The sequence below is a fragment of the Caretta caretta genome, chromosome 2 (assembly GCF_965140235.1).
Source record: "Caretta caretta isolate rCarCar2 chromosome 2, rCarCar1.hap1, whole genome shotgun sequence".
In the NCBI taxonomy this organism is placed as follows: domain Eukaryota; kingdom Metazoa; phylum Chordata; order Testudines; family Cheloniidae; genus Caretta; species Caretta caretta.
Genome location: NC_134207.1, coordinates 178,734,990 through 178,752,358, shown reverse-complemented (window position 1 = coordinate 178,752,358; position 17,369 = coordinate 178,734,990). Strand labels below are relative to the sequence as shown.

Here is a 17,369-nt window from a genome sequence, read left to right as displayed (position 1 = left end):
GCTTTTATGTGATTTAGCAGCTGGACACAAGTAGGAGATCCTGTACCATATGACCAGCAAACTCTCCACAGACCACCAATGTTCCAAGTTTGGGAACTCCAGGCCATTGGGAAGAAAGGTTCTAGCCAGAGGACACTTACAGTCGACTTCCTCCTGGCCAACTAACAGAGAAAGTAGCTCTTCCTCTTCCACATCCTGAACTGGAGAAAGTCACCCTGAAACTTGCCAGCAGGCAGAATGAAGAGACCAACATTTGCAGGTACTCTAAAGAAGTTACATATAGTACAAGGAAAAAGAATGGGGAAGAAGGCAAAAGAGGAAACATATCAAGTGATCTGTATTAACAGAAAAGGAGTACTTGTGGCACCTTAGAGACTAACCAATTTATTTGAGCATGAGCTTTCGTGAGCTACAGCTCACTTCATCAGATGATGAAGTGAGCTGTAGCTCACGAAAGCTCATGCTCAAATAAATTGGTTAGTCTCTAAGGTGCCACAAGTACTCCTTTTCTTTTTGCGAATACAGACTAACACGGCTGTTCCTCTGAAACCTGTATTAACAGACTAAGCTATAATAAGAGTCAAGTTTTTGAAAATAAGGTTTTCTTCCACCCACCCAGGGAAAGTAGGGCAAAGGTTAGAGGATACATTAGTAGACGTTCATTCAGACATCAGTAAGATCAGAGGATGAAAGTCAACATCTTTGCGGTGGTACCCCGGTGCAGCAATGCTGATCTGAATGTAGCTACGCCAATTTATACCAGCAGGGAATTTGATTCATGGAGATCAAAAGAAGAATGATACATGATTAAAGACAGATCCAGGGGTGGATTAAGTCTCCCTCCCCCTCTCACATAGCTCTGTATGGATTGAAACACAGAAGAGAGAGAAAAGGACATCCTGTCGCACAATAAGTCAGACCAAGAAGTTCTCCACACTATCTACAGACAAAAACCCAAACAAGTGAATAAGGGTATAACCACAGCTGAAAAGTCTTTTTCCACTGTGAAAGTAAGTAAAAATAGCCAGGTCTTCAATATTACCGCATCTATAATGCTCCCTGTAGAGGGAAGCAGAGAACGTAAATTCTTCTCTTGCAGTTTCTCTGATACGACTACATCTGTGAAATTGCACTTCAATAATAGTGCTGTTTTCCCCTCTCAGAAAGGTTTTTAAGTAAGGAAATAATTTCTTCCTGGCCAGTTTACCATTGATTGATCGTGAGAGAGTGGATTTATGCATCTAGAATACGGTTCTATAGAATTTATACTGGACAGCTGGTTAATTGGAGCGGAAAACATTGGTAAATTGTAAATTTTTGTTCCTCTCATTATTTCTTAGCAGTGTGAAGGGCTAGAGAGTGATGGTAAATTCAATAACGTTATTTGTAAACTGCTTCGGCAATTTTTCTCTTTTCCCTCTCCACTTTCTTGCTGAAAATGTATTTAGTAAACGTAAACAAGATCTGTGGAGTATAAGGGACTTTCATTCTAATGCAGTGTTCTTTTCTTTTCTCACACTTAAAATCCACTCTTGCACTGCCCATTCCATAACCCTCCCAAGTCACACCGTGCTCCACCTGCAGCCAAGAAGTAGATCAACATGGCTTCAGTTGTGCACCTTCAAAATCTGTGCACCGTTTTTTTTGCAGCATCACTAGTGCATACAGAGGACAGACTATACATGAAAAAAAGTCATTTGCCCCCCAAAATTGAAGCACAAATGGGCCTTGCACATTCTATGAATGTAAACTCTATCATTTGCATCTGTAAGTGGTGGTACACAAAATCGTATGTGAAAATGATTTGTGTGCATACAAGTAGAAGCTCAGTTGTAGCCCACTTAAAAATTCATGCTAAAGTATTGAAGAACTACAGCACCTATCAAATATAACTTCACAGACAGATCCAGGACTCCTGCAATAATGCACCAGGCCGTGACAGACCTAAAAGAACAGTTAGGTTTAAAAAAATTATTTAAATTTAATTTATTTTTTATACTAAGGCACTTCAAGACCCGCAGACAGAAGACCATATTGTGAGTGTAATTAGTCTTTTAGATTGACAAACAAGTCTGAGACAACCTAATGTGGCAATTTTTGTGCAACAACTTAAACCAACCCTACAGGGATGCTACTCTAAGGGCTTGTCTTCACTACTGGGGTAAGTCAACCTAAGTTACACTACTCCAGCTATGTGAATAATGTAACTGGAGTCAACGTAGCTTAGGTCAACTTACCCCGGTGTCTTCACTGTACTGTGTTGACAAGAGATGCTCTCCAGTCAACTTCCCTTACTCTTCTCGGAGAGCTGGAGTTCCGGGGTTGACTGGTGAGAGCTCTGCTGTCTATTTAGCAGGTCTTCATTAGACCCGCTAAATCGATACCTGTTGCATCGATTGCAGCAGCGTCCATCTCCCCAGTAGTGAAAACATGCCCTGAGAGAACATTTCCCGAAGTCTCTGATGTGAAGGAAGAAAAGAGGGTTGTCACTGTGGAATGTGAAAAAAAGTAAAGCAAGTACAGCACTGACTTATGAGTTTATAATGTCAATTAAATGAAAGGAGAACTCGTAAAATATTTTGTTTAAAAATGTACAAATAACGTAATCATTACTGTGACGTTACACTCCATATGTTTATGGAAATATGCTAATGAGTGTGAATATAATGTAACTGGAATATGATTCATGCAAAAGATCTCTTGTAAGGTATCATTACAAAGCTTATAATCTACTATGTTCATCCTATTTGTATGTATGTATCATTCTTGTATCTAAAGCTAGAAATATGAAGTATTAGTCTGAAGTCCTATTGTAACTATGCAAACTGTGGGCCATTAATGGTGACTTAGAATCTTGATGACTCCCATTAACTAGGACAACTAGTTGTAAATGGCTCTGTTTACTTGTAAGCATTCCTGTGCGCCAGCCAGTGGGTAATGAAGTCTCACAGGACATGTGAACATGTCACATGATCCTGGAATCCATCTTAAACCCGGTGCTTTTCCATTTAGAAGGAAGGGTGGGAACCCAGAGAGAGACAAAGGTTTCCCACCTTGTGCCAAAAATATAAAAGGGGGTAGAACAGAACAAAGGGGGATGCCAGTCATGAGAAATTCCCTAGTTATCACCTGAGCTGGAACTAACAAGAACTGTACAGGGTAAAATGGTTCATCTGGCATTGTTATGAACTCTTGTGCCAGTTATTTTCCTATGAAAAACTTTTTTGCTTAACAGCTAGATGTACAGGATAACTATGAAATCAGTGTAATAGACGTCAGCAAACTCTTGAGCCTGGATGCAATACAAGGGAGCCAGTATCAACAACAGAGTAACACTGAGTCTTATGCCCAAGCCTATATCCTTCTGCTAGGCAGATTAGCATAATAGGAGTTTGTTGGTATATTGTAATTAACTGGATTGTATTGTAATTATTTGTTTGAATTTTGGAAAAATAGTTGCAGCCATTGTACACCTACATATGTCTGCAAAGTTTGTGTGTATTCATGATCATTGCACCTACAACAATGAAACACTTGTAAATCATATGTTGTACATTATTCAAAGTCAACGATAAAACTATAGGTGAAATCTGAATCTTAGATGCTTATCTCAAAAATAAGGCAATATGTGCCTGACATCATCATAAAAATCTGGCCCTATGAAGATGCTGCTGATGTAAATCAAACCGGAGAAAAACCAATTACTGTCACTCACAATTTTTAACTTTACTTCAGGGAATCTGTTCAAGATTAATTTAGCAAGAGATTTTTTTCTTCAAACTTCTTTCTCTAAAATAAATTATAATACCCACTGAGCCATAATGGAACAACAATAACTTGCACTCATTATAAAGAGGGCTGGTAGCCCCACCTATTTATTAAGGTTGCTCAACACTTGCCATTTTAAGACCCTGTTTTGCTTATAAAACTTTGTCAAATTTTAAGAGCTTGGGCTGAAATTTCCCATATATATATATATTAATTTCAGCCAAAATAATTCAGTCAAGGTCAAGGTTTTGGAAAAATGTTGTTTTGCTCATGTTAAAAATTCTAGCAATCTTCTCTTTAAAATGTTCTAGGGGCCCCATACTTTGAAGCAAGGACTTGAAATTTGGCAAGAGAGTGAGCTTTGTGTCATGGATGTGCCTTTTGCCATCCCAGTGAAAATATGACCATATTTGGCTAAATTATAAGCCCTTGAAAAACTGCTGTTCACACATGCTCAGTAGAGACTTGCTAGAGCTTCACAGATAAATATTCTGCCCACACTGGGCATTCCCCAGCCTGGGGCAGAGAAACACTTCACCTGCAACTGCATTTCTAGACTGCTGCAGGCCATGCTGGAGCTGAGCACAGGAACTGAGATCAGGGAACCTGTCTCTCTGTGCTTTCAATGACTCCAAGCAACACAAAGGCAGAAGGGGAGAAGAACCAAATGGAGGGGGGCAGAGAAGGTGGATAAGGACCCTGAGACGGGGAATGCATGGCTGGGACTGGACACTGTCAGGGGGTGGGGAAAAATGGGGAACTGGGAGTTGGGAAGGGGAGATGCCTGGGACTGACTGGGCAAAGACAGGGAGATGGATGGAAAAGACTGGGAGCAAGAGCTGCAGGGGTCCAGAGACTTCGCTGATTTTTAGGTCAGAGGGGACCATTAGATAATCTAGTCTGACCTCAGAGGACAGTGGAATGGCTGGGCAAGGAGAATGGGAATCAGTTTGACAGGGGCGGAAGCAGCGGGGAGAGAAGGGGAGAGTTCTGACGAGGAGTCAAGGTGTGAAGGGACAACTGAGAGTAGATGGACAAAAAGACTTGGACAAAAAGATGGGGTGGGGGGGGAGGAGCAAGAGATCAGGAGACCATGGAGGGGGACAGGGAGCCAGTGGGGACAGGGAACATAAGCATGTGTGCAACTAGAGGCCAGTGGAGGGCAGAATTTAGCAAAAACTGGACAAGGAGAACAGGAAGACTAAAACTGGAAGTGGAGAGTACAGTTTGGAGTTGACAGAGCAGAAGGGGGGTCACACTTGTGGGGAAATAGAGAACACTCTCCTCCAGAAATAGAAGCAGGATTTCAGAGTCTCCCTGTGAAATAGTATGTGATCATTTCATGAAATGACTGCATCATAACGCATATGCATAAGGGGACCAAATTAAGGTTGCATGGTCACATTTAACAGAAGCATTTCCTTACCTTTGAGCACTTGATTTTGTAACCTTAGTAATGTTATTTTAACATATTATTTAAATTACACACACAAAAACGAAGATTCCAGGAAGGTCACTTTGTGTGTCACTCTGAAGCCTAAAATATTGATAGAGTCAGTGTGAAGTGATGGAAGCAGCTACAAGCGTGGCTGAGAGCTCCTTTTGTTCAGAATATCACCAGACTGAATCATCACTGGGTTTTGCAGTCTGTAACCATCCAATTTTTAAGTTCTCACCATTTTGACCGTATGAATTACACCCATGTGTTGTTTAGCTTCAGTAAGACATGTTTCTATGCCATGCCAAAGGTCCTAGACCACTGCGACATCAGAGGTAATTGAACCAATCATCAATCTTACTCCACAGCTAATCTGCATGCAACAATTTCATTGGGTATATAAGGAAGAGTGTACAGATGATGGATTACTTGACCCAGCTACCTCACCCATTTGCCCAACCTCCACCAATAGAAATCTACCAGCACAACCTCCCCAACACAAATCAACACAACGACCACATAATCAGCATATACGTAATCCCAATCACACAGTCCTTGACTGCAGCACCTCGGCCTCATTTGCCACCTGCACAAATCCACACAACTCTCCCAGCACAACACAACCCATGCATAAATCAACAGGACCATCCACACCACTACCACAATCAGCGTATGCAGTAACCCCAAACATCACTCTGTCTGTTGAATCAGTGTGAAGCAATGGAAACAGCTATGAGCTCGGTTGAAAGCTCTTTTTTGTTTAAAACATCACCAAAGTCAAATCATCACTGGGACGTGCGGTCTGTTACCATCCAATTTTTTAAGTTGTCAGCTATTTTTGGCTTTTTTACAAACAACATCAACAAATACATCCTGTGATAGCATGGCCTTTCAGATTCTAGCATACGTATGAAGTAGACAAGTACCGTACTCATTTTACAAATCAGCCAAGTGAGCCACAGAGAAGAGATATGATATAATTAATGCTACAAAGGCCCTGATCCTGCAAGCCGCTTTACTCATTTGAGGAGTCCCAATAAACTACATGAGACTTCTGATGTGTGTAAAGTTTGTGTGTGCACATGAGTTTGCAGGACCAGGGCCAAAGTAATTTGGGAACAGAACCTCCTGTCTCCCACTCTCTTGATGTAATCATGAGGCCATATCGTCTCTCACATGCCACATGAACCTTTTGGAAAAACAAAATAAAACGAAACACATAAAACTGAGGCATGATTAATTTGAGTGAGGCATGCTGCAGCACCAGCCAACACTCTCGGCACCCCACAACCTGCCCCCTCTTCCAATGTTTCTTCCCGTGACAACTCCCACAATTCTTTATGGCTAAAGGATTGTGCAATTCGGTAGATCACAGGATGATTGTGCGTCTTTTAGGGGAGTTGAGAACTAAAGCTCAACACAAATGACATTCCCCGCTGCCCATCTTCAGTTAATGACAGTCATACAACCCAGGCTTAATCCTAGGCTGAGACTGTCGGTTTTCTCCCTGCCTCTGCTTTGAGTCCTGCCACTGATATCAAAATAATACCCTCTGGCACCAGCTTTCAATCAGGAAGTGAAATACTGAGCTGTGTGTTGCGGGGGAGGCGGGGGGGAGAGAGGGGAAAATCACAGACTGGATCTCATTTTAAACATTGAAATGAACTTTTTGTTTATTAATGCCATTCCCCTCTCCCAAATACATGTTAAATAGACCTTTACACATTTATAATAGCTAATTAAATACATGCAACTAAATTACTAAAACTACAGCTGTATATGCCCTGCTTTCAAGCAATAAAACTAAGACCTAAACTTTGCAATATGATTCTTGATTTCTTACGACAAGCCAGAGCTACATAATGACTGTACACAGGCCAACAGCTAAACTATATATATGCAGCATGGAAAACAGAACTCAGGACCTCTTACTTCAACAAACATAAGCATCTGTTTCTTGAGGACTGGAGAAACTCGGTTAGCTGTCAGTATATTGAGCAGTTCTCTTTTGATCCAGTAGAGGGCAGTGGTACACACATTAACAAATTTGCAATGCAGCAAGCGGCTGACATACCAAGCCAAGAAAGACATCGCTCGGATCTCTGGCTTACCTTCTCTAATGGACAATGTGTACTGTCTCTGAGAAATGGCAGCAGGTTTGGACGATCGTATTCAGCGTAGAGACTGATCTGTTTCTCATGGTACCTCTGTCCTTTATGATGATCTCTTTTGAAAAGCTTATGCAAATACTGCATGAACAAAAAGTATCAGAACCAAATATTCATAAAATAACGGCTACACTGTGAAACTTTCACCACAAACCAACCTTATTAGTAACTTCCTTGAGACTGAACCAAAATGTGCATTTCAGGATAGAATACAAATCTTTAGATTTTTCCTACAGTACCCCCATTATGGCTATATCCCGGGCCAGCTCTGCTAAGCAACTATTTCTGTCAGTACTTTGAGATAGGTGCTTTCTTTGTTACTCAGCATGACATTCTTTAATTCATAAAATTATTGTATTTTCTATTTTGGCAAAAACCTAGGAAGCTTTCTATTTTTCTAGATAAACTCAATTGATTGGATGACCATGGGTCGAGTTTTGAGAGAGAGATCAAATGAAAAATACAACATGCATGTAATGTGTAAAGCATTAAATAAGGTATTTCAAACTATAAATTAACCGCAAGTAGTAGAATGCGTAAAGCTCCTCCCCTCTGGAAAAAAGGGAATTATGAGAGGATTACTTTAAAGGTTATTTTTATTCATAGGAAAGCAGACACAACACTTTGAAAGTGATGCAGCCTCTTAGCTGCTGGGCATGCAGTTAATCGTCCTTGCTTTATAAGGCTCTTTGACATCAAACTACACTTAATACATGTGTCTGCTATAATTAGATCTCCATTATACAACTCAGTTGACCCCCATCGGGTTAAAGCTTTGACTCCCTCCTATCTACAGCAGCAACGGTTACTAAACAGGACAAGCTTCCTTCCCTAATACAGTTTAAGGCCAATGATGTAGTTCTGAATGAAATATAAGTCATACGCTTTATGGAAGTTATTGCTCTGGAAATCCAAATGGTTCACTTTGTCTATCAAGCAGGGAAATGCATCTGTAAATTACACCCATATTCCACTGTATTAGTTGGAAGGAAAGCACCACACTGGGCAACATTTCTACTGTAAGGGACAGGAGGAGGGATGCAAGGGAAACTGACAGCAAAACTGGGCTGCTTTACAGTCCAGAACCATAGGTGATGGTCCTCAGTATGGCATCAAAAGGGTAGAAGAATTCATTTAAAGAAAAATCATTTGACTATTCTACAAATGTCTTTAGGTCAAAGTTAAAGTAGAATGGTGGGAGGAGTCAATCTGTCTTTCATCCACTCATGTAGCTGATCACTGACTAAAAGACTTCAATGTTGTGTACCTTTATTCCCTGCTACTGCAGTAACAGATGGATTTGCATATCAACAGCTAACAGTATTTATAAAGGTATGCCAAGAGAGCGCTCCAGCTCTCCAGTATATTCAGCTCAAAAATAAACAAACACACACTAATATTTACCACATGTTGTAACTCAGGTCTGTTTTCCAATTCTTCTACAACTTTGTCGATCTAAAAAAAAAAAAAGTAAACACATGGGTTAGGAACCCTGAAACAGTTATCTCACCTATAGAACTGAAAGGAAGATGTGTAGTACAGACAGTCAGCTGATGACAACTCAATGAAGTATTTATACTCACTGAAATTTTATCTTCATTATCCAATAGCATGTCCACTGCTTTCTGTAAATGAAGTAAAAGGAGCACAGCTAAGAATGGGTATGCAAAAGCAGCACAGCTGAGAATGGGTAGGCAAAAGCAGCATATGATATCCAGAAAGACTCTTATTGACGTCTTCTTGACCAGCTGGATATTGTAGACACACACACTTCATTTGCATTCGTTTGGATGGCAGTCTGCAAAATGCCAGTATTTAAAGGGAGAAATTAATTTACTTTGAGCTGGAATTTATCAGATATTCTGCAGAATACTTGTCATAAGCTCCAGCATTGAATGGAAGTCAATATTACATGCAATTACTATGATGCATGTCAAGTATGTCCATCAAATCATGGGCCCCAGAAGACTGCAGCCCTATGCAGCAGAACCATTGTAGTAACACTGCAAAGGGACAGGTTGCCTACAGATAAGGTATGCATAGGAAATCCACACCCCAGTATGACATGCAGGTGGTACTCCTGACAGAGTACTCCTGACTGGGCTCAAGCATCAAACCCAAGGGTGCTAGGGCTATGAACTGCCAAGTCAAAAGGTGCCAGGGCTCAGCCCTGGCACAAATTAATGGGATAACTTCACGTAGAACAGTGCATGGGCAGGCATGAACACATCAGGGGTGTGGCCAAATGGGTCCAATTTTGTTCCCCTCACCAGCACCACAAAGGAAATAATCTCATGTCAAAATCCTGATCTTCATACATAACCTAATGTATCTCTCAAGTGAAATCACAGACTCACTGTACGTAAATACTTGTAAAGACAGCATACCAAGAACGATACCAAGAATACCAAAGTCCCTGTTTCAGCCTCAACTGTACAGCAGCAACAGTAGGGTGGCTGCAGGTTCGGCCGATGGGTGAGGTAAATTCCATCCCCCAAAGATCATGTCATTCATTCACCAAGAAAAGTTCATCTGTCTGTATTCTACCCAATTTCAAGGAAAGAATACTGACTTAGGTTAGGGATTTAGGATGATCACCTTGTACTTTTGCAAGCAAATTAATCAGCTGCATACAAAGAAAAGTGGTGAGACTATCCAAAATGTGTGTGAGGTTAAATCCATTTCCCCAAATGTTTATTACTTTTTGGCTCGTTAACCTTCCTAATTTGATTGGAAACGCAGTCTTACAGCAGTCAAAGCCCTGGGTGATGCTCAACAAGAGATCTGTGGCTGAAGGAAAAGCAGAACACAGAAGCCAATATCCACTATGGCATTTTGAGAGAAGGATTTTGCCCTCAGGGTTGTATGATGTTATTTTGGTTTTCCTGACTCCAGATGATGCAAATATAGTAAGTGCCTTCATGTCATCTCCAAATGCGTTTAGCCATAGAACACCATCCCACTTCTATAGCATTCTGTTGAACAGACATTCACTTCTGACTTGCTGAAATATTTATGGCTCAGAAAGAGAAAGTATCATTAAAAATCATCATACCTCTGAATCAAAATCCACAAGTAGAACAATTTTGTCTCTGATAGAACTGAAAAGATTATGTTTATGGATCAACTGAAAAACATCTTTATGTCTCAGTGTTAGGTAAATTTCAAGAGCTTTGCCATAGCGTTGGTCATAGGTGTATCTGAAAGAGAGGACGTTGTGATACATAAAGCCATCCACATTTGAATTTAAGAAAATCATGCACTAAGATGGAAACTGACACATTACTTGTTTTGAGGAACAAAAATGTTAAGAGTTTAAATAATTCACTGAGAAAAAACATGGGCAATATGATTTTCAACTGTTTATTAAATTAGTAGCCAGATGCGATTTTGGTTCCATCCCATTGCTCCCCTCCACCCAGAAAATCCCCCAATTTCCCCTCCTGTCACTCCAAAGCCCCACAACAGCAGCCCTGTCCTTTTGGTTAAGGTCAACTAAACAGAGCTCACTGCAGAGGCCATCAGTGCTACTCCTTAAAAGATTGGGAGGGTTCATCATTGAGCAGTAGGGACATACGTTCCTCTGTTCAGAGGCTAAACATGCAGCACCTCTTAACCAGGAAGTCAGACTGGGCATATAGTGCAGAGCCCTACCACTACGCCAGATCAAGTTAAAACGTATTTTCCAGTCACACATTTCAAAGCTAGTCTCCCCAGAATTTAGTACCTTTGAAATAGAGGACAAAGAAATGCCACTGCTTTTCACTCTTTTTGAAATACACATTGGTTACAAAAGATGCCTGTTCTAGTAACATGAAGAGTGATGGGGGCCATTTGTTTTGGCAAGGGAACTGGTAAATTCAAACTTGCACCAGAATTTCTTGACTTCATTCTTAACTCATTTTATCGAACGAAAAGGAAATAGTAAAGAATTGCTAAGGATTGCAATCAATACATCTATACAGAGAAGCTGGAACTGAAAGTGGTTGATATTCCAAAAAATGGATGATGGTAATTTCAATCAAGGTAGGCAGTCAAATACTAACAGAATATATTATACCATTCAATAAAGACAATCTTATACAGTTCAGTTTGTATAAAGGAGTTTAAAGAGCACTCACAGTTCTGCAAGAGTTCTGAGCAAGGTCCTATTCTGTGGATCTTTCTTCAGGTGATCCACTACTACTTGAACTATGATCGCATTGTTATAGAGATCTCCGGGCCACTCTTTTATCAGCATTGCGAAACCCTAGAAGTGGAAGTGATCATTGATTAACAGAAATGGAAAGAACTGCCTACATAATATTTCAAAGCATCAAAGGCTCAGCTAGACTTCTAAAATCGCACCAGCCATTTTTCACCCACTTGTTGGCATCCACAAAAATATGAAATTGAGGGCACAAGATTTGCTTTTTTAGGCGCTGATTCTGGATAGATTTGTGAACATATTTAACTTTATGCACGTGAGACTTTGTAGGATGAGCGACATACTGTTTCTCCACCAATATGCCAAAACAGAATCTCTCAAGACGTAATAGGAGGCAGTCTACTTTGGACAAAACAGATAAATTTAAGTAATTAACATTGCTTTTAAATCTGGAATAACCAAAAAGATAAGGATAAATGGTCAGACTTCCACAGATATACTCTTACTGACAGTGACGTAGAGTCCACATTTTCATGCAAAAAAGATAAGACCTTCATTTTAAAGACCCATAGTGTGCACACACATCCACTGAAAGTGTGCTCTGAAAAAAATGACATGCATAGTTATGGGCACTTCCACTGGGATTTGTGCACATGCAACTTTCTGAAAATGTAGTCCAACACATCATAAAACATTCCCAGACCCAGGCAGCTTACCGTGCAAGGTCTCTATCCCACAACTTGTTACACACAAGCAGATTGCTGTTTCTGCACTGAGCCCTCACCCTTGAAGTCAATGGGGCTCTGCATGGTCATAGCACTCCACACTGCATAATTAAGTTGCAGGATTGGGGGCGTAAGAGTCTGATCTTATGAGGTACTGAGTGCCTTCTGTGAGGGACTGAGTGCCCTCAGTTGAAGACAGTCAGCACCTCTCAAGATCCAGCCCTAAGCCAGAATACCATCATAACTAATATCATTTTAAATAATTGGCTGTAGTTAAATAGCTTCCTTTCAGAATCACCGAACTATCTGGACTGAGACTGAAGAGATATTCTGGTTACTTCCAGAATACGCAAATCACAATGTGTAGGCCATTTAGCATCCTTACCTTATCCTCCATTTACCCTTTTCCACCACCTTTGTTTTTCTTGTCTTCATAAATCATATCATGTCATTAGTTAGACAGTAAACCCTTTTGGACTTTACATGTTTTGTAAGGCACCTAGCACAAGTTTGTGTTGTTAAACAAATGAATAATAATGATTATTATTAACCAGACAACACTTGGGTCTCTAAACAAGGTGCACTGATAAGTATTTCAACGTTTACTGCAAACATTATTGGCTTTCATTTTTGTTTTGTTGTTCAACCGAGCATCAATGTTCTATTTGACTACTGTAGAGTTTGCTACCGATTTTCTAAATGGCTCTTTAATGATATTCTAGTAAGGACTATTACACATGGATGTGTCAGAACACAGTACCTCATAGTCACTCTCCAAAAACTCATGCAGGACCATTTCATAGATGAGAGGCTTCAGAATTGGATCCCGTCTCGGCAAATAACGGCTAATTGCCTACAGGTGGAAACAGAATAGCATGGATTTAAAATAAATTACTGTGCTTAAATATCCTCAGACAGAATACACAAAAATGAATTCTTTCCCAACAATTTGAAGTATAAAAGCAATAACAGCCCTTGGTAAACATTAAATGTACTGTAAATTCAGATGTTAAGTAGTATCCTACAAAGTAGTTTACCTTAAAATAGCCCTGATCTGAGTAAATCTGCTCTGGTGTCACTATGCTTTTTTTTCATGTTGCAACGGGGCAGTGTGTCACAGATGCATCTCATTGTTGAGTTAGTACGGAGGATTATTTCTGTGTAGTTTTATAACTTTTGGGTACACGATCCATTTAGTCCGACCTCATTAGCTTCAGCCATTTGAATGGAAAATCCTATACATTCAAGTTACTAGTTAGCACCTCAACAAAATCTATTTGATTAAATGTGCTACCACATTTACTGAAAGGGTATTAAATCACTCATCTGAAAAGTAAGTTTACTTTATTGTGCCAATGTATCATCTCATCTGTCCAAACAAAGCTTAAGCTGGGAATAAGTAAAAACAACCACCACCAAACAACCTGTAAACCTAAGTTATAACTTCAAAAACGGTCTTTCCATCAAACACTGGATAGAATGGTTTGATCCGATGTCCTACTTAAGAAATTACATTCCAACATTCAAGAGAGACAGGAGCATGTTTCAGGGGTGAAATCAGTTCACATCACGCAATTACAACACAGCATATTATTACGCACTACAGCTCTATCTAAACATAAAGTGATATTATTATAGCAATAGGGTTTACATTAGCAGGTTATCAGTGCACACTTTAGATGTGTTATGACTGTGAGGCACATGGCTGAAGGCCAAGTACCTTCAAGTCACCAGAAAAGTTCACCTACAACCTGCTAAAACATCTGCTTAGGTGCAGGTCAGAAAATGGGACAAAAACACAATCAGGGACATTTTTTGATTGCCATTTTTCATCAAAACTTAATTTTTTTTGCAACTCTCCAAACAGCACTAATGCTTATTTTGAGTTGATGGGACACTAGATGGGTCTTTCCCACATGCTCAGGGTCTGATCGCCATATTTGGGGCATGAAGGAATTTTTCCTCTGGTCAGATTGACAGAAACCCTGAGCGTTTTTTGCCTTCCTCTCCAGTGTGAGGCACGAGTCACCTGCAAGTTTAAACTAGTGTAAATAGTGGATACTCTGTAACTTAAAGTCTTTAAATCATTATTTGAGGACTTCAGTAACTCAGCCAGAGATATGGGACCTATTACAGCAGTGGTTTTCAAACTGTAGGTCATGACCCAGTATTGGGTCACAGAATGTAAGGCACTGGGTCGCAGTGGCTCTGGTCAGCACCGCCGACCAGGCTGTTAAAAGTCCCATCGGTGGTGCTGCCCAGCTAAGGCAGGCTACTCCTCCCTGTTCTGACACTGCGCTGCGCCCCGGAAGCGGCCAACAGCAGGTCCGGCTCCTAGGCGGGGGGGGCCACTGGGCTTCACATGCTGCCCCCGCCCCAAGCACTGGCTCTGCACTCCCATTGGCCGGGAACCGGTGCCTGCAGATGAGGCGGTAGCAATCAGGGGGCTCTGCAAAGCTTAGTTGCTCAGGCTTTGGCGTCAGCTCCGGGTGGCAGGGCTCAGGGCTCCGGACTTCAGAACCATACGGCCGGGATTCATCTTTCTGCCCTGGGCCCCAGCAAGTCTAATGCCGGCCCTGCTTGGCGGATCCCCTGAAACCAGCTTGCAGTCCCCCAGTGGGCCCCGGACTCCTGGATGAGAACCACTGTTCTAGATGACCTCTGTTACCAGTGGCCACTGGGACCTCCCACTTTCTTTTGGAAAATCTAACTTGGAAATATTAAGTATAACAAATTGGGCTCCCATCCAGCAAGCTGCCCTACACAGGCAAGCCCCCATACTCTTACAGAGACCCTTTGTAATATAAAAGGGATCTGGAAGTAGCATGACAAAGGAGATGTACTCGGGGTGGGACGGGGAGGGGAGAGGCGATTTTAACTGCTCTTCTCATACTTCTATTCTGTTCTTCTCTACCCCTCAGCTGCCTCCTAAACAAGGGCTCTTAAAAACAAAAATAACTGATCTACATCTCAATGCAATCCTTACATTCCTAAATACAGCCTCAGTGCAAGGCAGCCCAGACACTTCTCTAGTGCTGTGGCCAGGCAGCAGGGAGAAAGCAGTACTCTTTGCTTTGAAGTACCATTGTTAGCACAGGGGCTTCAAATGGAAAATGCTGCTTCCTCCTGCAGTTTCGCCTCAGCACCCAACAGGGATAAAGCAGCAGCTGAGTTGCTTTAAAATGCACTTAAGAAGCTGAACTAAAGGCTGAGTTAAAGTTCCTAATGCCATTATTTTGTTTGGATTTGTTTAAGAGCCATAGTTGAGGTGGGGAATTTGGAGGGAAGTAAAGGACTTGGGGATGGCAGGATTAAAAATAAGAGACCAAGGGACTTGGATGCCTTAGTAGCTAAGTCCTGCACCACTTGACCCATTACAGAAATGGAGTTTGCAAAAGGGGAAAATACACAGAAACATTCTTCCTCCCCTTATTCCCTCTTTTAAAAGTGTTTTCAAATAATCAGTAATAGGTATAGAGGCTTATTTCATGTGCATGAGGTGATCCCAACCATGAATCAATATATATGGTCGTGACATCACTAAAAAGGCACAATGAGCCAATCAGCATATCGAGTCCAGTCCTGAAAATTCTTAAAGCCCCTTGTGATCAGATCAATTGTCTGGACAACAGCATCAGCTGTTAGCTAAACAGATTGTCAGCTAAAACATTAAGGCTGCTTTGCCAGGACTCCACTGGAAGTTGAGTGGCTAAATGCCTGGCTTCAATACTACATGGTTCATAGCTATAGCCCTTTCATTGTTGAGGAATCCCGGAACCTTATACTTCAAACAGCACCTTATACCTGGAAGGATTTTATTTTTAAAAGATGCCCTTTTTAAAATTAGTAATTATATCATGAAAGTAGACTATACATATATTTCTAAGATGATTTCATTCCCTATTTAGTGTTGCAAAGCACCTTTGTCTCAATCCATGAGCATAACCTCCTAAAATACATTAGAAATAGTTAAATTTTGGATCAGCTATTTTATTCAACATGTATTGATTGGATTATGGATTACAATACATAAATCCTGACTGAAGTTAATAGACAAATATTCCAATGAGACACAAGAGAATTCAAAATCCACTTCAGGAAACAGTCCAGTTAGGATTGGCCTGACTTCATTAACCTTTCGTAGAAGTCAGGTAACATAAAAACCTGAGGAAGACCATATACAATTGTAATGGGAAATGAAAAAAAGAATATGCTGGAACTGCAGCTTGAAGTCAGACAATGTAACATATTACAGCTTATGTTTTTCTACAGTCTGCTTTCAGAAGGGTGAAAACAGCCAACTGTTTAGAAAGGCAATAATTTAACAAAGAGGTTTTTGCAGCAAACCTGCAAATATTTTTATATTTTACAGTCTGCTGGATGAAATAAGTGGATACAAGAAAACATCCACTCTAGACACTCATGTCCTCCCTCCCCTAAAAAAATCAAACCAAAAGGGGGGGGAGGGCGGCAGCATACCACAATTTCACCTGTACATGCACTCAGGTCCCTTACCGGATTGAAATACAGATGGACAAACATGAGATTTCATCTTCCAATGTGGCAAAGTGTGCACTGAACCACTAAGAACTCATATAAAGACGGTGCTGTTTCTCTTACCAGTATGACTCTACAAAAAAAAGCCATACATTTCTAAAAACTGTAATGTTGAAACACCTTCACTCTTTGAACAGAACTAAACAGCTCAAAACCAGCAAAGAACTGCATGCTGTGAGGTCTTAATAATATGTCCTTTTTGGCTCATTGAGCTTGAATAGGAAGACATAAAATTCAGAAACAAATGCGTATGTGTTATCAAAGGGAGGGCGCATAATGTTTTCTACTTGTTTGGGAGTGACTGCACTTTAGCCTTATGTTGTGGGCAATTTATTAACTGAGACTCTTACAGAGAATGTATACTCTTACAGTAGTTTGCTATGCTAGTACTGGCAAGACAGAAGAGGGGACAGAATGCTTCCCCTCCCCCTACTGTTTTCAGTGTCCAATAGAGGGGGAATCTGTTACTTTAGAAGTTAATTATTCTTTAGTGCTGTGACCATTACGGAAAAATGCTGCTCTACAGAGGGGGCTCAGAATTTTGTGAAGGGGACATTAAACCCAGC

At 40.8% G+C, this 17,369-nt stretch overlaps 1 protein-coding gene across 8 annotated transcripts in view; it reads right to left on the bottom strand.

The window, feature by feature from the left end:
• VPS41 (VPS41 subunit of HOPS complex) overlaps positions 1 to 17,369 on the bottom strand; it is a 176,571-nt gene that overhangs the window by 31,760 nt on the left and 127,442 nt on the right. For all 8 annotated transcript variants that reach the window (XM_048839148.2, XM_048839147.2, XM_048839149.2 and 5 more), the window contains 6 exons: positions 13,007 to 13,099; positions 11,496 to 11,623; positions 10,430 to 10,574; positions 8,958 to 8,999; positions 8,779 to 8,829; positions 7,318 to 7,455 (listed from right to left, as the gene is read on the bottom strand). In XM_048839148.2, coding sequence (XP_048695105.1) covers positions 7,318 to 7,455; positions 8,779 to 8,829; positions 8,958 to 8,999; positions 10,430 to 10,574; positions 11,496 to 11,623; positions 13,007 to 13,099 — 597 coding nt within the window. The remainder of the gene's footprint in view (positions 1 to 7,317; positions 7,456 to 8,778; positions 8,830 to 8,957; positions 9,000 to 10,429; positions 10,575 to 11,495; positions 11,624 to 13,006; positions 13,100 to 17,369) is intronic.